The sequence below is a fragment of the Ranitomeya imitator genome, chromosome 5 (genome assembly GCF_032444005.1).
Source record: "Ranitomeya imitator isolate aRanImi1 chromosome 5, aRanImi1.pri, whole genome shotgun sequence".
Taxonomy (NCBI): Eukaryota; Metazoa; Chordata; class Amphibia; order Anura; family Dendrobatidae; genus Ranitomeya; species Ranitomeya imitator.
In genome coordinates, this window is record NC_091286.1 from 72,368,348 (window position 1) to 72,390,402 (window position 22,055).

Consider the following 22,055-nt stretch of genomic DNA (forward strand, 5'->3'; position numbering starts at 1 on the left):
TTACAGCCAGCGATAGCATTGCTCCACCTATGTTCCTGTAGTCCTCTCTTCTCTCCCACACCATCCTCTGAACTTTCCTTACCGCCAGTGATAGCACCGCTCCACCTATGTTCCTGTAGTCCTCTCTTCTCTCCCACACCATCCTCTGCACATTCCTTAGAGCCAGTGATAGCACCGCTCCACCTATGTTCCTGTAGTCCTCTCTGCTCTCTCATGCTACACTCAGTGACCATCATGCAGCGTTGTGCAACTACAAGGCCCAAGCATGTGCAATACTATCTAAGCTGGCTCATTGACAAAGTATGAGATTTTTTTTTTCTGTGCAGGTGCTGGAATGAGAGGCAAAATTGGAGTTCTATCCATGCACCAGAATTACTGCTTGTGCATGCGCAATGGAAGCATGAAGGCCAGCAAGGAGATCTGCCTCGGAATGGTCGTGACGTCATTTGTGACCTTCGGACCATTTAGCGTATGAGAAATAAAGAGCCTGCACACTCTTTGACATGTTACTGGACCTATTAAAATTCAGAATGAGGTTGATCATGTGAGAAAGGGTGTTAGATATAGTATAATACAGACTGTTAGGATTCTGCACCCTAGATTGCAGAATGTCCCACACAACTCCTTCAAGGTCAATTTCAGATGACATATACCAAGATCCTAGTTGGTTCTAATAAACCTAAATTCAATTATCTTGGCTTTCTATGAAAGGTTTGTAATTATCAGTTCATAAAGCTGAAATTGAAATTTCCACTGTTAAATCAATTGACTAAGCAGGAAGAAAAGACTCAATAGGCTACTTATTCTAAAGAAGGATTTCCAAGTTAAAAGGGATGTCCTCTACTCAGATGACCCCTTCTCCATTGCAATATTCCCGTTCATAAAATAGCAGCAGCTTATACTCACCTCCGGTGCCAGCGCCATTCCAACATTGATGGCACCAGCTCTCCTGGGTCGCGCGTAACTTTGTCAGGTCTCGTGCGTTACTTTGTCATGTCTCGTGGAGCCTACAGTCAATCGGCATCTGCTTTACTCTCCTTTGGAAGAAACTGACACCTGGAAGGAGTGAGACCTGCTGCCACTCTCTGAGCGTCAGTTATGTCCGAAGGACAGTGAAGTGGCCACTGACTGGCTGCAGGGCTTGTAAAACATGACAAAGTCACATGAGCTCCAGGAGAGTCGGTACTGTCAATGCTGGATCTACGCTGACACCCAAGGTGAGTTTAGGCTGTTGCTGTTTTATAAGAGGAAATATAAAATTTGAGAAGTAGTTGTCCAAGTAGTGGACAACACCTTCAAGGTGACAGGCACATCAGATTACATAAATAATCCCTTTGTTTTTATGGGAGAGAAGTCACCACCAGAGTTGAATCGAGTGTGCATGTGTATGGGATGGGGGTAGAAGTCGGAAGGAATAGCTGTAGGCTGAACAAGCATTTGATCAACATCTATCTAAGGTATATGGTCAGCTTTAATCCTCCAACTAATCTGACAATAGAATAATTATATACAGCTATTGAATACATTGAGAATGTATATGTAGGACAGTCAACTTTGGGGAATAAATGTAATAATACAATTGTCTACATGTGCATGATAACGGCTGTAGCAGAAGAACATCAAATCAGATAGAAATATAAGAAATATAAGAAGTGAGAGAAATTAAGGTTAGACATGACAGTGCAATAGAATATAATAGAACAAACAGTACATTTAAAAAAAGGTAAGGTCATTAATGACACAAAACCAAATACAGTAGTTCCTCTTTTTGCCCTCAATTGGCAGCTTTTAATTTACAGCTCCATTTATTCTTTATAAGACCGGCAGAGACAGCCGAGTACAGCAATCACCATAGAGAATGAATCGAGCAGCGGTGCGCACACGCGGACGAAGATCCATTCTTTTAGAGCCCTGTCCTCCCAGTGCTAAGAATCCTATCATTCTGGAAAATGTTACGTATCCATTGATTCGAGACAACTTTTCATTTTGGGAAAAACCCTTAAAAGTTGTTCTTCAAAGTAATGGAATATCCATTTGCAGCCAGGAAGATATGATTTAACTCATCTTTTACCTTCCTGCCCAGCAAAGTAATTTGTTTAGAGACTCTAAGTCTCTAAAGGTACATGTGGACATCAAAACATAGGAGACAATTTTCCAAGGATTAAACAATATTACGCACATTTATTGAATGTGTGGTGTCATTAAAGAATTCAGAGTCGGTTGACTGTAACCTTACACTGAATGGCCAAATTATTAGAGATGCCTGCTTTTTCACGAGTACAAAGTCATGTGAACAAGTTCTCCATGGATTCGTAATTTCACCTTAGAATGGGCAAATCGAGTTATTCAAGCAACTTGGAATGAGGCCTGGACATTGGGGATTGACTACCCGGGCCAGGACTCCAACTGCCCACCTTGTGGGGCTTTCTTGTATAATGTTGTCAGAAGGATACTTAGAATGGGGAGATTAAGAGGTCAGGAGGGGATGCCAAGAATCCTTCTGATGAACAGCCAGGGCACAGTCAAGCAACATGGTCAGAAGAATCCAGATTTCTGTTGCCCATTGCTGATGGAAGGGTCAGAAATCAATGAATGTTTCTTGTCACCCATTTGATCCCATCAAGGCGACTTCTTACACAATGGCAGAAGGACACTATGAGCAGAATAATGGCACAAAGGAAGTATAGTCATGGATTGGTGTGAGTAACATGACAGTGTGTTTTTCTTGATTCCTTGGCCTTCACAGTACCCAGATCTTCCTCCTATACACAGTAGAATAGTGTGGGTCGCCTGCAGCAAGGCAAGTATTTTGCACCCCCTAAAGGCCTAAACCATGGGCTGTTAGCACTCCCTGAGTCTGAGTCCTTTCCCCTAGTTCAGTTTTGAAGAACGTATTAAAGTCCATGCATCGTCTTTTAGGGAGATACTGATTACATTATAGTTTGCCCTTTGGCCCTCTAGTTATTTTATGCTTTATGCTGAAATGCAACATAACATTTTTTAAAATAAAAAGTTATACATTGTTAGAATATTTGCATTAAATTTTCTATTATAAGTAACAATGGTAATACCCTATCCCTAACCCTAGCTCTACACCTAATCCAAGCACTAACCCTAGCTGGTCTCTGTCTCTCCACACCAAAGCTGTGCTTTGTAAAGGAACTGGTGGCAGTGACTGAGATGACAAAGAAGCCACTTGCTGCTTTACTCATTCAACTCATCAGCTGCTGTGACGAGAAGATGTGGTGCGGGGAAAGGGAGTGACAAAATTGTCTGCCCTGGACAATGGTTCCTGTGGCTTTCCCATGCTATGCCATTACATCTAGAACATGTCTATGTCTATGTCCAGGGCATATCAGTCCCTACATCAAATTAGCTGCAACTATTAGAAGCCAATATTCCTGCAGAACAATTTTATCAACTAGTGGAATCCTTGAATTACTCTGAAGACCAAACAAGGTCTGATGTGCTGCTAGATGGATACCTGTAATAAAATGGTCCTTCAGGGTAGATCATCATAGATTTGGCCATCATACACATGATATAGGAGAAGGGCACATGTACAGATATATATATATATATATATATATATATATATATATATATATATATATATATATATATATATATATATATACATATCATGGATAAAGTGAATTCATATAGGACATGTATTGGATCTTTGTGTGTTAAAACGACTAGGTGACCTCTAACAAGGTATGCTCCGAAACACAGACGTGCGCCGAACCTTGTTTTTATGGAATATCCTGAAGATAAAAAAGACACCATATGTTCTTAAAAGGAATACTAACAAAGGTTATCACTTTCAAGAAACTTTTTAGGTAAAGTTAGGTTATGCCGTGTGCAGGGTATGATGAGGGCAGATAACAAACCAAGATATTATCTATTTCAGGTTCTTTAAATCGCATTATCATGTAGCGCCCCTCATGCCCTGCATAAGGAATTACACAGCTTTCCACACACCGTTCATTTAGTTACAATAAACCATTTTTAATAAAGTCTTGCTTTATTCATTCACTCCTAGACCCCGTTCACACTCTCAGTATTTGGTCAGTATTTTACCTCAGTATGTGTAAGATAAAATCAGGAGTGGAAGAATCAGAGGAAAAGTGTAATAGAGACACGTCACCACTTCTGTATTTATCACCCACTCTGGTTTTGGCTTCCAGATACTGAGGTAAAATACTGACTAAATACTGATAGTGTGACCGTGTCCTTAGAGTGGTAATCGACAGACGTCCCCTTGACAATGGACATTTACAAGTTCTTTTGCCACTATGGAGGCCGTACAAGATAAATTAATTTAGGCTGAATCTTCCAGCAGATCATTAAGTAACATTTACTCACCCAGAAGAAAGGAAAGTCATAATCTAGCAGTACTCAAAATCAATCTTCATTTCATCCCTGACCACAATTAATCATTTACAAGAACATGAGAGTTTTCTCTGAGTAACTTACCTCCTTGCTCATCCAACATAACCAAGGTTCTGATTCCGGCATCTTTGCTCTACATTCCCGAAACAGGAAAAAAGAATAGTCAGTGATAGAGTAACCAAGACTGATAAAAGCAAAAGTCATATATTGAAGGAACAAACAGAAGGAAATCACAGTCTTTGGGATCCGTTCAGACCAGATCCTTCATAACTGTAAAAGCTGCGTTATGAGCGGGAATCATAGTACAAGTGTCACTGACCAGCGTCAATCACAATGGTGTTCTGCCCATCCTACACCAATGGAAGGGCAGAAGAGGAGAGCCTCAGAGCCTTCGGAGAACATGACAAATCAAACTAACATTTTTAACTTTTAAGGGGTTTTACCACTTTTGGACAGATAGTCGTTAACTTCCCGATTGCTGGAGGTACAACTACCGGGTTCTCCAACAATCCTGATATTGGCGCTTTTAGGTGGTGTTCACTAATGCTCACCTCTGCTCTATTTATTCTCTATGGGACCATCACAGATAGCTGAGCTGAGAGTTCTTCTGGTCTTCGGCACTTCAAGGAAAAGTTAATGGGGCACAGGTGTGTCTGATTGACCACCACACCTAAAACATGATTTCAAAATTGTTGGGTGTCCCAGTGGTCGCACCTCCAGTGGACAGGAAGTTATCCAATATCCCCAAGATTGTTGGTGGTCCTAGTAGTACTACCTCTAGTGATCAGGAAATTATCCATTATCCCATGATTGTTGGTGGTCCCAGTGGTTGTACCTCCAGAAAACAGGATGTTATCCAATATCCCCAAGATTGTTGGCGGTCCTAGTAGTACTACCTCTAGTGATCAGGAAATTATCCATTATCCCCAAGATTGTTTGTGGTCCTAGTGGTCACACCTCCAGCAAACAGGATGTTATCCAATATCCCCAAGATTGTTGGTGGTCCTAGAAGTACTACCTCTAGTGATCAGGAAATTATCCATTATCCCCAAGATTGTTGGTGGTACTAGTGGTCACACCTCCAGCAAACAGGATGTTATCCAATATCCCCAGATTGTTGGTGGTCCTAGAAGTACTACCTCTAGTGATCAGGAAATTATCCATTATCCCCAAGATTGTTGGTGGCCCCAGTGGTCGTACCTCCAAAGATCAGGAAGTTATCTACGATTCATTTGATAGGTGATAACTCCCAAACTTGGTTACAACCTCTTTAAGTTTCTGCTTTAATTTTGTAATTCTGGAGCTTCCTGTATGACATAGTATCTTTCTACAATCACTCAAGTCACCAATAAATAGATGCATAAATACAAGAAGATATAAAATAGCACATCACATTCCAGACGTATCATAAAAGAACTGTAAGATCTAAACTTCTAGACATTTTCCGTTCTTCAGAATAATATTAAAGATTCTAGCGAAAGCTGGAGAAATAAATGACGCACATGAAGATGTGTTATGGCATAATGACACGTCCTACAGTCAAAGAAGACGCTAAGGAGAGTTGTCAACTGCCTAGAGACGCTCCAATACTATGTAGGCAAGTTTTGTGGACAGGCATTAAATGTGAACACTCAACATAACCCAATAGTGTCAAACAGGTCTGAAATAAGCACAAAGTAAACTCAACGCTCAGAAATATTTTTTGTCAAATGGATTATTTAAATAATTAGATTATTTCAGCCATTCGTTTTCTGTTAGGCCCTGCTTTCGATAATACCATATTGTACATATTGTACGTACTTTTTACAGAAATACAAAGTAAATCCCGGCACCTAATGTATAGTTATCATACCTAATGACCTCCTTCTGCCTCAACTCTGAGATAGGTGCCGTGTTCTCCTCTTCTTCAGTGCTGAAACATGGAAGGTCTGTGGACAGTCTGAAGCAAGCGTCCTCCTGCCTCTCCAGTGGTGTGGGATGGACTAGCATCAATCACGATGGTGTTCTGCCCATCCTACACCAATGGAAAGGCAGAGGAGGAGAGCCTCATAGCCACAACTCTCGCTTTGGAGAAGAGGAGAACTGGCCACCAATCTCATGGAGGACTGAATATTTAATATGGGGGTGAAGGGTTCGCTTTAGGGTCTCACTGGCACAACAGAGGAGCATAGAAATCTCTGGGTTGTGATTTGACAATGGAGTCCTTTCACAACAGATCCCAATGAGTTCTAAGCCAAGCCATCACGTCTAGGACTAACATTCAAGCAAAGTCATAGAATTATAGAATCATAGAATGGTAGGGTTGGAAGGGACCTCTTGGGTCATCTGGTCCAACCCCCTACTCATAGCAGGATTCACTAAATTATCCCAGACAGATGTCTGTCCATCCTTTGTTTGAAGACTTCCATTGAAGGAGAACTCACCACCTCTCGTGGCAGCCTGTTCTACTCATTGATCACCCTCACTGTCAAAAAGTTTTTTCTAATATCTAATCTGTGTCTCCTCCCATTCAGTTTCATCCCATTGCTTCTAGTCTTTCCTTGTGCAAATGAGAATAAACATGATCCTTCTGCAATGTGACAGCCCTTGAGATATTTGCAGACTGCTATTAAGTCTCCTCTCAGTCTTCTTTTTTTTGCAAGCTAAACATTCCCAGATCCTGTAACTGTTCTTCATAGGACATGGTTGGCAGATCGGTCACCAGTCTGGTCGCTCTTCACTTGTTCCAGTTTGTTGATGTCTTTTTTAAAATGTCTGTTCCTAGGGTCTTTGCATATGTAAGGTCTTTCTCAAATACCCTTTTAAGATATTCTGGGTTAAAGGGATTTTCTTAAAGTTTAGAAATCTCTAAATAGCAGTGTAAAAATGTTTTCTTTAAAATGCTAGGTTTTACCCCAGGTCCTCTTGACATGTATGTCATAGTTTTCACTGATGCCAAAAACCAAAATACCCCAAAAGAGCACAGAAAATTAGAATTTGGAGAAGCTTGTATTATAATCCAGTGCTTTAGCTGAAACCTTCTATATCTTGGCTATAATTAGAAGCTTTTCCGTATTTCTGATTTGGTCACAGTGTGCTGTCATCAATTTCTTTTGTCATTGAAGAAGTCCCCTAGAAGACGTTCTCCGTCACACACTGACTACATGGTGCGGCACATCTTCGTGGTATTGTGTCTGCGCTAGAGCCGAATCATGTGTCCCGTCCGTCAGTGCTGTCACGTCACGGGTTCCTTGGCATTAGGCCACAAAGACAGTGGGACATTGTGTCCTATTTTGGGGGAGCAGGAGCCAAGTAAAACGATGTATAGGTTTATAGGAAAAGATCTAGTTTATGATGTAATTTATTCATTTTAATCTCTGATAATTCTGATTGACATCTCATACATGCGCGCTCCCACTTTACCACACTAACGCTAACTCCTTCTGTCATGATCAGGTAGAGTTGCCCAAAATCGAACTGCCTGGTCAGAGAGAAAACTGTGCTGCTGCACAGTTACAGTGACCGCCAACTTCTATCTGCCAATCCTAGAGTAAAAGTGTGTTACCACCCGACCCCTGAAAAGCAGCATTAACCCATCCACTGCCCTCCTAAAGGGATCTTAATCTTACCCCTTCATTCTCCTAGACCACCTGGGATCCCTATATTGACCCTCAACCACCTTATATTAACCTTCTGCCAAGAACGCCAGGCATAGTAAAGTGATCTCCACCCACACACTTTTCTAGAACACAGGTTACACTAACATTAACCCTCTCATTGTCCTAAACCACCTTGTTTACTGATTCGTCACTGTCATAGTCCACCAGGAATTTTGACATTAATCCTTGACTACCCAATTCAACCAGGGATATTGAACTTAAGTCATCACGGACATCTTTGTTTCTAAATTGCAGGTATTTTGGGCTTATAGTTTTGTGATTGGGTATAATAAAAAAAATGCAGCACAGTTTGGCTTTTACTGGCTCTTTGTTTCTCTGGATGCAGAATGAATTAACTGAGAATCCATCAGTGAGCTTGCTTTGACATGTGGTCATAAATCAACTGAAAACAGCATAGAAAAAAAAAACAGATAAAAAAGTTATGAACTCTCTCATCAGCTAAAACTCACTGATGGATCCTTAGTTAACTCATTCTGCAGCAGCCAACAAAAGACAATGTGACACAAGCTGTAGAGGGCAAACAGTGCATCATTTTTAGAAAACGCAAAGATGTCCATATCTTGAACCCCTATCCACCAGGGACACAAAAAACACGTCTTAATGCGCTGGACCTGGCTGCTGTTTAATTCTGTATAATTGGATGCGACATGGCCCTGCAAAATATCTGGCTGCTTTATAGCAAATTATTACAATGATGAATATTAAAGGGCTTGCCCCCTTCCAGGAAATGCAGGTCCTTGGGTGCAATCTGTATTCTAAAAACAAACCAAACTTTACTTACCATCCCGGGTCCAGCTCTGAGCCTCCACTGCTGCTCCTGGTAATATATTAATTATATTAAAGGGGTTATCCGGTCTAAAATTACAAGTCTGCAGTCACTCTCTGCGACTGCAGACTTGTGAATCCTCGCATCACGCGCAATGCACATTGTGAGGAATCTCTGGTGGTGGGAGAGGACAGGCGTGACCGCAAGGGTGGGATTTGGTTACATGTAGTCACATACCAACTAGACTGTATCCGGCCTCGCTCAATGCAAGTCTAGTTGGAATGTGGCTGTAAGTATGCAAATCACTGCCGATGCCGACACAAAGTGACTGCAGACTTGTAGTGGGACAACCCCTTTTACTGAAGCGCTATGTTGACAGCGCAGCAGGCAATCACTATGCTCAGAGGTCATGCTCATGTAAATGGCACCCCCCACTTGGTGCCGCTGAGCTGATTGCGATGTGATATCAGTGATGCGGTCAATATCAATCACCAGGTGCAGTGGAAATGGGGAGGGTGAGTAAAGCCCAGTTTGGGTTACGTCATTCAGACTTCTGTTTTTCAGGTGTGTGTTGTATCCGTGCTTTTCACGTACAGAACCTGTGCCCATTATCATCTGTAATGCTGTGTACGTGTCCGTGCTCTCTTTTTTTTTTTTTTTGCGAACCGTATATTATTCTTTGATCTGAGTCATAGATCAAAACCGCCCAAGGCCTATAGGGCCGTGAAAATCATGGATAGCACATAGATGGCATCCGTGTGCAATCCGCGTGCTGTCCGTTTTTAACACAGTAATGGATAGGAGAAACTGTGGAATTTTTTCTTTTGGCATATGAAAAAATGACTGATAGTAAAAGCGGATCCAGCAACTGATGAGAAAAAATACCCCTAGATGTCTGAATGAGACCTTAGAGGGAACGTTGGCCGGGTCTCTACCTGGCCCATTCGGCAGATAAAGGTTAGCCACGACTGGCGGCATGTGACTGGGGGTATTTAGTGCCAGGACTAGAGATGAGTGAACCCTGAACTGTAAAGTTTGGGGTTCATACCGTATACCTAGTGAAGGGGCTGAACTACGAACACGGACTTCTCTCCGTTTTAGTGTTTGGAGTTCCGAGAGAAGAGAAAGAGATTCGTTTGGCAGCCCCCTAGCCCTTAGTACGACCTTTTTACAGCACCAAAATTCGAGTCCTCATTGACTTCTATGGGGTTCGATTCTGGTTCAAGTTCAGGTAGAGTTCTGCTACCTGAACCAAACTTTGGACTAAAGTTCAGTCGAACCTGATGGACCAGAACATCCACAGAAGACTGAGAGGAGACTTAATAGCGGTCTTCAAATATCTCAAGGGCTGTCACATTGTAGAAGGATCATCTTTATTCTCATTTGCACAAGGAAAGACTAGAAGCAATGGGATGAAACTGAATGGGAGGAGACACAGATTAGATATTAGAAAAAACGTATTGACAATGAGGGGGATCAATGAGTGGAGCAGGCGGCCCCGAGAGGTGGTGAGTTCTCCTTCAATGGAAGTCTTCAGAGGCAGGACAGACATCTGTCTGAGATGGTTTAGTGAATCCTGCTTTGAGCAGGGGGTTGGACATGATGACCCAGGAGGTCCCTTCCAACTCCACCATTCTATGATTCTATGATTCTAGGTCCGTTCATCCCTGGTCAGGACAACTATCTCAGTTTTTCCTGTCTCCATGGGTTACGGAATTCTCATTTTTATGATAGACTCATGGTGACAAGTGGAACCTACAGTTTGGTGATAATGAGCACAATGGGCCCATTTTATCCAAACCTTTCCCAGGCTTTCTTTGTTCTTATGTCGCATTTAAGATGGCGCAACATTAATCCTTCTCTAATGTATTACCATAGTTTATATGGCTGAGCCGCATTATATCCCAGTCTGAAAAGATGAAAAGCGTCACCAGCCTCGTTGTACGCAGTATTTGATCATTCTACATCACAGAACAGTCGGCTAAAGAAATGACGTCCAGAGGCGGATCAATAAAGGGGGCTATGGAGGGCTGTTATACCTATACACAACTATATGGTAAATAGTCCAATAGGAATGGACTCCTACTTTAAGATCTATTCTCTTTTTTAATTTGTAAATGGAGTAATCAGATCATTTACCAATTTTTTAGTTTTTTTCTTGACTCTCAGCAGCCTAATTAACACGGTAATTCTGTTATAACCTGTCGCATTACCATTGATTTGGTATAATGCTATCCACAGCTGCCCTTCAATGTAACATGGCGCGCGGCCAAGGCTGCGGGTATATAACGACACTTCTGCAACATCCATTCGAATGTGCAAAAAAAGCAAACGCCATATTAAAAATAATATAATCTCATTATTAGATTGCACTACTCCACAGGAGTATTACTAAATATACTTAAATCCTTTCGCTCCAGCTATTTTTTTTATGACCTAATAGGTGGCAGATTATAAGACCGGCTGGATAATACTGAATTTCTGGATAAACTAAAGCTACAAACAGGGACTGTATATCATCGAGAGCTGTGGGGAACGATAAATCCCTAGCAGTAGACTTAACATTACTGATAACATTATATTAATAGGGTTTTTATGAAATCTACATTAAAGGCGTTGCTGTTGAAGTTGTTGGTTTTTTTTTTTACTTACATGCATGGATTTTGGGCTAAAATTTATTTTTGCAATTGAGTTTCATTAAAAATTTTGCACCGTTTGCCTTCTATGTTACTCTGCTGGCTGCAGGACGAGTTGACTGAGAATCCGTCAGTGAGCTCATTCAAACAATCAGACAGGAGGGTTTGTGACCCTTCTATCTGTCCTTCTGTTGATTTATGACCACAGGCCGCATAAAAATTGAATGTGCATCTAAACAAAGAGGCTGTAAAAGCAGAACGATGCTAAATGATTTATGATACCCAAGTGAAATAACGATTTTTATCCTCAAATACGTGAACTGAATAATAGAAAAGTCCCGATAGTTGGACAACCCCTTTAAGGGCCTATTCTTAGCATAACACATCGCAATCTGTGATCAGAAGCAGGACTCTCACTAATCAACAGCAGATCGTCAGTAAAGAGGACCGATCACCTCCGCTGACATTTCTGTCCCCACTAAATAACAATTTGGAAGCATCTGTTATTAGACCTCTGCTTTGGGCTGTTCCCGTTATTCCCCTCTGGAGTTTATAAATAAAGTGACATCTGGGCGTTACCAGTTGGGGGCGTGTCCCTGCAGTCTGACATTGTCCTATCAGAAGGGACTGTAGCAAACAGTGCAGGTACACACCCATTTGACAAGGGAATGGTAACACTTTATTTATAATTTATTCATAATTCCTTAGGGGGAATAACAAAGGGAGGACACAATACATAGTTTTTTTGGTTGGGGACCCGGAACTACAAGTTACACCTCTGAATGTGATATTACTGTAGTGTAAACTGTATTTCAGAAACAATTTCATTTTCAAACATGTAAAGAGCACAAAAGGACATACTGTACGTCATGATGAAAACGAATTAATTTCTGTCACCAAATTTCACAATGCAACATGCACACATTAATACAAAGATGCATTGGACCTAACGAGGCTGGTGTACTTACTTTCAAAATGCATGTCAAAATGGTTGTATAATTCTTTGTGAAAGATTAAACTCCATCACATGCTGATAGACAGCTCCTCACTGTCCCTCCTCCCTGCTGCTGAATCTTTGTTCACCTTATTTGTTAATCATTCACTTTTCCTCCCCCCTGCTGCCCCCAAACCCCTGCCCACCTTGCCTGACAGACACTACGTCTCCCTCCTCCCTGCCGCTGCTCAGTCTCCACTCACAAAGCCTGAGTGACAGCTCCTCTCTGATGATTGACAGCTATTAAGTGTCCTCTTCACCCACCTAACCTCCCTGACCACTCCTCAGTGTCACCCTCCCTGCTGCTCAATCTCATCAGACTTTCCCTTAGGCCTCGTTCACACGAGCATATACATCGGATGAGTGCAGTGCGTTGTTTTATCGGAGAGCACTCGGCCCAATGTTATACTCTGGGGCAGTGCTGAGCATGCTGTGAGTTGCTCCACAAATCGAATCACGCGCACCCATATAAGTCTATGGGTGCGTAGAAAACATTGGACTGCACTCAGATGTCATCCGAGTGCAGTCTGATGTACGCCGACATAGAGACAATAGAGAAGATGGAGAAATTAAGTTCTCTGTTTTCTCTGCACCTGTGATGTGATTCTTTCATGCAAGAGAATCACATCACAGTAAACTGACCCCCTGATCAGTGTTTGATCCGAGTGTCATTTACATAATCGATTTGATTTTCTGACATTGCTCGTGTGACCCCGGCTTTACTAACAGACCCTCAGTGTCCCCTCTCCCTGTTGCTGCTGAATCTCCCTACACTTAGCCTGACTGACAGCTCCTCAGTGTCTCCTCTCCCTGTTGCTGCTGAATCTCCCTACACTTAGCCTAACTGACAGCTCCTCAGTGTCTCCTCTCCCTGTTGCTGCTGAATCTCCCTATACTTAGCCTGACTGACAGCTCCTCAGTGTCTCCTCTCCCTGTTGCTGCTGAATCTCCCTATACTTAGCCTGACTGACAGCTCCTCAGTGTCCCCTCTCCCTGTTGCTGCTGAATCTCCCTACACTTAACCTGACTGACAGCTCCTCAGTGTCTCCTCTCCCTGTTGCTGCTGAATCTCCCTACACTTAGCCTGACTGACAGCTCCTCAGTGTCCCCTCTCCCTGTTGCTGCTGAATCTCCCTATACTTAGCCTGACTGACAGCTCCTCAGTGTCCCCTCTCCCTGTTGCTGCTGAATCTCCCTATACTTAGCCTGACTGACAGCTCCTCAGTGTCCTCTCTCCCTATTGCTGCTGAATCTCCCTACACTTTTGCCTGACTGACAGCTCCTCAGTGTCCCCTCTCCCTATTGCTGCTGAATCTCCCTACACTTAACCTGACTGACAGCTCCTCAGTGTCCCCTCTCCCTATTGCTGCTGAATCTCCCTACACTTAGCCTGACTGACAGCTCCTGTGTCCCCTCTCCCTATTGCTGCTGAATCTCCCTACACTTAACCTGACTGACAGCTCCTCAGTGTCTCCTCTCCCTGTTGCTGCTGAATCTCCCTACACTTAGCCTGACTGACAGCTCCTCAGTGTCCCCTCTCCCTGTTGCTGCTGAATCTCCCTACACTTAGCCTGACTGACAGCTCCTCAGTGTCTCCTCTCCCTGTTGCTGCTGAATCTTCCTACACTTAGCCTGACTGACAGCTCCTCAGTGACCCCTCTCCCTGTTGCTGCTGAATCTTCCTACACTTAGCCTGACTGACAGCTCCTCAGTGTCTCCTCTCCCTGTTGCTGCTGAATCTGCCTATACTTAGCCTGACTGACAGCTCCTCCGTGTCTCCTCTCCCTGTTACTGCTGAATGTTCCTACACTTAGCCTGACTGACAGCTCCTCAGTGTCCTCTCTCCCTATTGCTGCTGAATCTCCCTACACTTTTGCCTGACTGACAGCTCCTCAGTGTCCCCTCTCCCTATTGCTGCTGAATCTCCCTACACTTAGCCTGACTGACAGCTCCTCAGTGTCTCCTCTCCCTGTTGCTGCTGAATCTCCCTACACTTAGCCTGACTGACAGCTCCTCAGTGTCTCCTCTCCCTGTTGCTGCTGAATCTTCCTACACTTAGCCTGACTGACAGCTCCTGTGTCCCCTCTCCCTATTGCTGCTGAATCTCCCTACACTTAACCTGACTGACAGCTCCTCAGTGTCCCCTCTCCCTGTTGCTGCTGAATCTCCCTACACTTAGCCTGACTGACAGCTCCTCAGTGTCTCCTCTCCCTGTTGCTGCTGAATCTCCCTACACTTAGCCTGACTGACAGCTCCTCAGTGTCTCCTCTCCCTGTTGCTGCTGAATCTTCCTACACTTAGCCTGACTGACAGCTCCTGTGTCCCCTCTCCCTATTGCTGCTGAATCTCCCTACACTTAACCTGACTGACAGCTCCTCAGTGTCTCCTCTCCCTGTTGCTGCTGAATCTTCCTACACTTAGCCTGACTGACAGCTCCTGTGTCCCCTCTCCCTATTGCTGCTGAATCTCCCTACACTTAACCTGACTGACAGCTCCTCAGTGTCCCCTCTCCCTGTTGCTGCTGAATCTCCCTACACTTAGCCTGACTGACAGCTCCTCAGTGTCTCCTCTCCCTGTTGCTGCTGAATCTCCCTACACTTAGCCTGACTGACAGCTCCTCAGTGTCTCCTCTCCCTGTTGCTGCTGAATCTTCCTACACTTAGCCTGACTGACAGCTCCTGTGTCCCCTCTCCCTATTGCTGCTGAATCTCCCTACACTTAACCTGACTGACAGCTCCTCAGTGTCCCCTCTCCCTGTTGCTGCTGAATCTCCCTACACTTAGCCTGACTGACAGCTCCTCAGTGTCTCCTCTCCCTGTTGCTGCTGAATCTTCCTACACTTAGCCTGACTGACAGCTCCTCAGTGACCCCTCTCCCTGTTGCTGCTGAATCTTCCTACACTTAGCCTGACTGACAGCTCCTCAGTGTCTCCTCTCCCTGTTGCTGCTGAATCTTCCTACACTTAGCCTGACTGACAGCTCCTCCGTGTCTCCTCTCCCTGTTACTGCTGAATGTTCCTACACTTAGCCTGACTGACAGCTCCTCAGTGTCCCTCCTCCCTGCTGAGATACTATACTGCTCAGTACAAGCTGCAGCAGTTCGGCCGGCTGAGCAGAGACTGACTACTGTTGAGCTCTTTCACAGTATAGCGGATCTCATAAAAGGCTCATTTCAGTATCAGGATTAGTCAGCTTTTCTGAAACTGTTTTTCAGAGTAAGTCCACGCGTCTCATCAGGTCTATGAGATTTTTTAAGTAAGGTATACAGTTTGTGTTGTGATCCCTGGTGACAGAGATGGTTTAAAAACAAGAGCACCAGAGTATCAAGAAGCTAATCCAACTGCATTTGTTTCCAAGAGCACTCGATGGTAGCGCAATGTAGGAGATAAAGTGATTACGGTAGAATAGCGCAGCACACGGCCGAATACTCATTTATTTCGATGTTTTTCCCAGGTAATACAATTTCATGTCCACTTTAAAGGAAATTATTTCCAGCACTAATGAAGAATAAATGTAATATGGCAGACGCACGTCTCGGCTGAAATATACTTCCTCCTTAATTTCATGTAAACAACAATGGTCACGAGCCAATAGGCCAGAAATGCCGTTCAATGTCTGATATTAATATATAAAGAAGCATTCAGTATAATAAATGTCGTAGATCGACTCCGACGCTGGATAATGTCATTTGTACTTATGTCTCAGTCACAGTCTGTATGAGAACATACTACAAGTCAGCGAACAAACTGAAGGGGTTAAAATCTCTCATGTTAAATGGATATTTCCATCTCCAAGATCCTATCCCAATATATAGTAGGTGGAATAACAATAATATTAGCAAATACCTCCAATTAGAAATGTAGTATAGTTCTTCTGATTAGCTATGTCACACACGCCATGCGCACGGCGTTGCAGTAGCTTAGGTATCCATGGTTACGACCACTCATACAGTGAGTTAGTTGTTAGTGGTCGCAACCATGGATACCTAAGCTGCTGAACATGAGGAAAGAGACATAGCGAATCAGAAGAACTATACAACATTTCTAATTGGAGGAATTTGATATTATTATTGTTATTACATGTACTTACTACATATTGGGATAGGATCTTGGAGATGGGAATACACCTTTAAGTCAAAAGCAATCAGACCGATCTATAAGACATGTATATGCTGCATTTAATATTTTATGACTTTGACAAGTATGATGAACAGTTCAAAAGTGACACAGAAGAGACCCTCCTCGCGGCACTCACCCCTTCCACATACTGCAGCATTCGGCGGGTGCTCTCCAGTGACTGAAAGGCAAGAAGAGATGGATATGATTAGCCACACAACACGTCTGGATAAACCGGGGGGATTTTAGATTTTTGGTCACATTTTTTACATTTTTACATTCACAAATATTTTTCTCTGTGTACTAAGAAAATGATTCACGTTCCCTCATTTTGTACTTTCCATCCGATTGGAGTTTAGAGCCTCATTTATTCCATGTATCTTCTATAGACTTCAAGTTACACAGAATTAACAAAGATGAACAAGTGACATATTCTCTGCTGAATATTGGGACAGCAGGCCTGGGTTGTCTGAAATAATAAGGGTAAGTTCACACTGGGGGGTTTTCTGCAGCAAAAACCTGATCCCTTGGCAGGAAAAAAGCTGCAGAAAAAAAACCATGTTTTCCTTGCGTGTTTTGCGGCTTTTGTGCGCATTCTGCTGTCGCCATGGTGTCTTCATATTTTATGTAATGCAGTTTCTACACCACTTTCACCCAGCACTGCCAAAATATGGGGAGCTGGGTAGGACCAGCGTGCGATGGGGCGTGATGCCACAGCTTGTCAGTCTCATGATGAGCTGTGGAAAGAAGTCTTACTCCGGTCCCTGACTGGAGTAAGATTTGTGTTCAGGCGCACGCCATTCGTCCCGATTCATTAAGGGGTGTGCGCCTCTTCATGAATCAGGAGCGTCTGACTCCAACACCCCCCCTCAACAAGACCGGAATGAACATTTGATGAAACAGGCCCTTTGGTCTTTAAATCTAAATAAATCCAAAAATGCCGCGTTAATTAATTTCTTAATGCTTTAGTGCATCTATAGGTATTATTTCCAAGAAAGAGCTCACTTTTCTAGATCTATGGTTGAAAAGTAAAATCCTTGTTACCTGCAGCCACCACTAGGGGGAGCTTAAGAGCTCACTGACCACTACTGACAGTATATAGTAAGAGGTTATTCCTGTGTCCTATGCCATGTATATAGAATAACTTGCCTGCTAAACCCTAGGACTAGGACCCTCAGGGTTCCTGACATCGGGGCTCTTAAGCTCCCAAAACAAATCCCCATCCTGAATGTAGCAGAGGGGCGTATGCTCAGCCTTCACTCCATTCATTGACTATGAGACTGCTGAGTACAGTGCTCCACTACCATAGACAATGAATGGAGCGGAGGTCGAGCATGTTCACCTTTGCTTAATTGAGGACATCGTTGTAGAGCCCCATTCTAAGGGTTGTCAGAGCTCTGATTTCAGGATCGCTGGTGCCAGCAGTCGGACTCCCCGCGATCAGCAGCTTACATGAACATAAGTTGATTTTTTTGTGAATAATCCTTTAATAGGAATATTCACTTTTACATTTTATTAGTCCACAGGCTTGCTCTACAGCACATGACCACTGCAGCCAATCAATAGGTTATTTGGCCTCGTGCCATTTACATCAGCATGGCTGCTGAGCCCAGTGATTGGCTGCAGTGGTCACTAGCTGTAAACAGAACATCACCACTGCAGTCATATCAAGCCTGGAGGCAGCAGCAGAGAGTCAGCACTGGAGCCACGCGGGGAGGTAAGTAAGGCGGACTTTTCTTATTTTTAGATACAATGTATACAACCCTTTAAACTCAATTATGAACTAGTTTGCAGTAAGCGCCATCTAGTGGTGACGGTGGGCATGAGTTATTCTGTGATTGAGTCGGAGTTTGGAGATCTGTTTGCCATCAAATATTTATTAAAAGTGATATAAAAATAATACTACTTTTGTATAATGATCGAAAAATAATAGAAAGCACACTACTTATGTTACCTGTGTGTTTTAGAGGCTTTCCGACATGTGGGTGTAGTATAGAAGAAAGGGGGCACAGCCTGGATGCCATTCTATGCGCCAATATTTCTGCACAAAGTAAGGCAGTAATGAATCCAACTAATGTGTGGTGTAAACTTAGACTACAGTATAAAGATGGCCATATCATCCAACAGCACGGACCCCCAGGAGAAATGTGCTGGAGCTTCCACCATTGATCACCATCTATGTGATGCGCTCACCTCGTCGGCCAGCTGGTCCGCACGCCTCTGCATCTCTTCCAGCTCATTGCGCATGTCAGCGTCTTCGGCCATCGTGATCTGATTTGTGCTTTGGGACTGGGGTCTTCGCAACGGGGAACAGCCTTAGACCTAAGTATAAAGCGATGGGAACAATTAATAATAAAGCAATGTTTTGTACCCTCGATATTCATCCCCATGATGATACAGTCATAGACGAGTATTTAAAGTTTAATATTAAGTGTCACAGACAAACCACAAATCAATTACTGCATCAAAATCTACAAGGGCAAAACATGTCCATTCTAGTGTATCAGGGAACCTGTCTCCAGGTTTTTGCCATGTAATCTGAAAGCAGTATAATGTAGGGGCAGAGACACTGATTCCAGCGATGTGACACTTACTGGGCTGCTTACTGTAGTTATGATAAGATCATTGTTTTATCAGCAGGAGATTGTTATTAGAGGACTAGTAAAATGCTATTAGGTAGTCAAGCATATCTGAAGCCTCTGTATAACCCCCGCCACCACTACTGATTGGCAGCTTTCTGTGTACACTGCGCATGGGCACAAAGCGGCCAATCCATGGTGTGGACTGGGTTAGACACCTCAGCATTCAGGGAACTGATAGATCTGCAGCAGAGAAAACTGGGATTTTATCAAAATTACAGCAAGCAGCTCAGTAAGTGACACATTGTTGGAATCAGGGTCTCTGTCTCTATCTAATGCAGCTCACGGATAGGGTAGTAAAAATCTGGTGACAGACGCCCTTTAACCTCTAATTTCAATCTGCATTCCATGATTTTGCACAGAGATCATGGTTTTTAAGAGCAAGGAACCTGTAGTGTAAAATCCCCACGTCTCCTAGGATAAAATCCCCCATAATGTGACACGCTATGGAATATTACAAGTGAATCAGACAAACGCGACTCCTGTGAGCCTCTGAGGAAAATACCGCCAAGTGCATGTTGTCTTTGAGGGAATCTGTGTACCATGATTTTGTTATCCCATCTGATAGCAGTACGAGGAAGAGACAGAGACACTGATTACAGCGATGTGTCACTCCCTGGGCTGCTTACTGAAGTTTTGATACAATCACTGTTATATCTTCTGCAGATCTACCAGTTCTCTGACTCCAGAGCTGGGTATAACCTGGAACACACCACTGATTGGCAAAGTTCTGTGTACACTGTGCATAGGCAGAAAGATGCCAATCTGTGGAGAGGATGGGGTTATACAGAGCTCATGAATATGGAAAAGTACATATCAGGTTTACTAGTCCTCTAGTGATAATCTGCTGCTGATAAAACTGTGATTTATAAAAACTCCACTAAGTAGCCCAGTTAGTGACACTTCACAGGAATCAGGATCTCTGTCTCTACAATATGATGTTCTCCGATTACAGATTCCTTTTAAAAGGCTGCACTGATATCTGTAGCTAATTTTTTTTATTTGCACACACTTTTCTAATTATTACATAAAAAGACACGTTTTGTTCCTAAAGTGGCTGCCGGTGAATGGCCATCCATGTAATACACGGACAACTAGAACTATACGGACTGCAGCAGCTTTCCATCCTCACTTATAGAGTCCCGGGGATTCTCACCGTGGGATCCCCTCTATAACGGTCAAATACCCCAATAGTGTTATGGGTAACGATTACCCACTATGTGCATGGGCGGACATGCCATTGGTGCAGCCTGTGCAGAGAAAGGGGGCCCATATCGATCTCCAATGCAGGTGGGATGTGCATTATCATCAGCTATTGGATGGCAAATGGCCCATATACTGTTCTTGCACAGGAATCTCTTCTGTCTGTGTGGTACAGCGTCAACCGAAAGCAACATTATTACAGGCATACCTAAAATGTGCTGATGGCAAGCGACAGGCTTCCAAGAGTTGACATATTCTTTTGCTATATATGAGTAGCACATTGGACTGAACAACTCCATAGGAAGGTATATAGCCAAAAAAAGTATAACGCTCAATATGGTGGAAGTCGATACAGTGGAAAATGCCACCACCTTCTGTCAGCGGTTTGTATTAGGAGAGTATATCACTAACAGGAGGCTCGGCTGGAGTATGAAGGGAGCATTAGTCAGGTCTGGCTGTCTAGATCCTAAAACACTTTTGAAGTAATCCTACGTGTCAAGCTTTGAAGCCACATGCAAATTAGCCTGCAAGAACAGGAGGGCGTGCCGAAGAACTCAGAGTACACTGACACGCCCCCAATGCACTTACAGGCTAATTTGCATTTGATTTCCTAGTGATGGCACACAGGATTACTAAAAAGACAGATATCACTTTTATTGTTGTCCAAGGACCTATAGAGTCATACCAGTAGGAAGGTCATCGCCGATAGGTTCCCTTTAAGCAGCATTTACTCCCCAGCCTGCCCCTTTAATATACCGCATACATATAGCGCATACCACTTACTATGAGTAAATACAATCTGATACCAGTGAAGGGTGGCTATGGGTAAGACGATGTCCTCGCAGCTGCCCATGAAGCCTACTGAGATGGCCATGAGCCGCATACGGTGACAGACCAGTCAGTCGGCCGAGTGCAGGGGAGATACTGAACTTTATATCCTGCCTTTGCGGAACACTGCTTCTGCGTAGTATCAAACATCAGTATATTAAGACCTCAAGACACCTCAGGTTTATTTATTTACCACGTCTTCACTAGCACCAGTCCCGGCCTATAATGGGGAGCCACACAAACCCTGCGAGAACATACCAACTGCATTCAGAAACTGCCCATGGTCAGAGTTATTCATGACTTTCATGGTGCTGACACAATGGAGCACATTGTACAAGGACAAACATGGGAGACTCGGTAAATACTTGAACAGGATATAATAGGTATGTGCCTGACAGCTGTGCTGAGGTAAACATGGCCGAACAATGTACGACTGTGGCCCTAGGGCTACAGGCGGGAGAGCGTATAATGTTTATGATGGATTGACCTGCTCTCTAAATAATACAACACCCACATGTGCTGAGAGCTATACGGCTCTGTGACAATTATGAATTTATCGCCAACGCTAATAGAAAGACACTTAAAGGGGCTTTCTCAAGAACAAAGTTAATCTTAATCAATATTTTAATCAAAAGATCTTGGAATAATAATAAGTTCCACAATTGTAAGTGTTTAAAATAAAATGTTCCTGTGCTGAGATAATCTTATAAATGTGCCCCTGCTGTGTACTGTGTAATGGCCGTGTCTGACCGTACAGGAACATGGTCTGATCATACCACAGCTCCTGGGCAGGGGAGGACACAAAGGAGTATACAGACAGG

At 43.4% G+C, this 22,055-nt stretch overlaps 1 protein-coding gene across 2 annotated transcripts in view; it reads right to left on the reverse strand.

Annotated features, from left to right (window-relative positions):
* SNAP25 (synaptosome associated protein 25) overlaps nt 1–22,055 on the reverse strand; it is a 140,399-nt gene that overhangs the window by 43,304 nt on the left and 75,040 nt on the right. For both annotated transcript variants that reach the window (XM_069768792.1, XM_069768793.1), the window contains exons 2-4: nt 18,758–18,886; nt 16,704–16,745; nt 4,480–4,528 (exon numbers count right to left, since the gene is read on the reverse strand). In XM_069768792.1, the coding sequence (XP_069624893.1) occupies nt 4,480–4,528; nt 16,704–16,745; nt 18,758–18,829 (163 nt within the window). In that variant the 5' untranslated portion in view covers nt 18,830–18,886. The remainder of the gene's footprint in view (nt 1–4,479; nt 4,529–16,703; nt 16,746–18,757; nt 18,887–22,055) is intronic.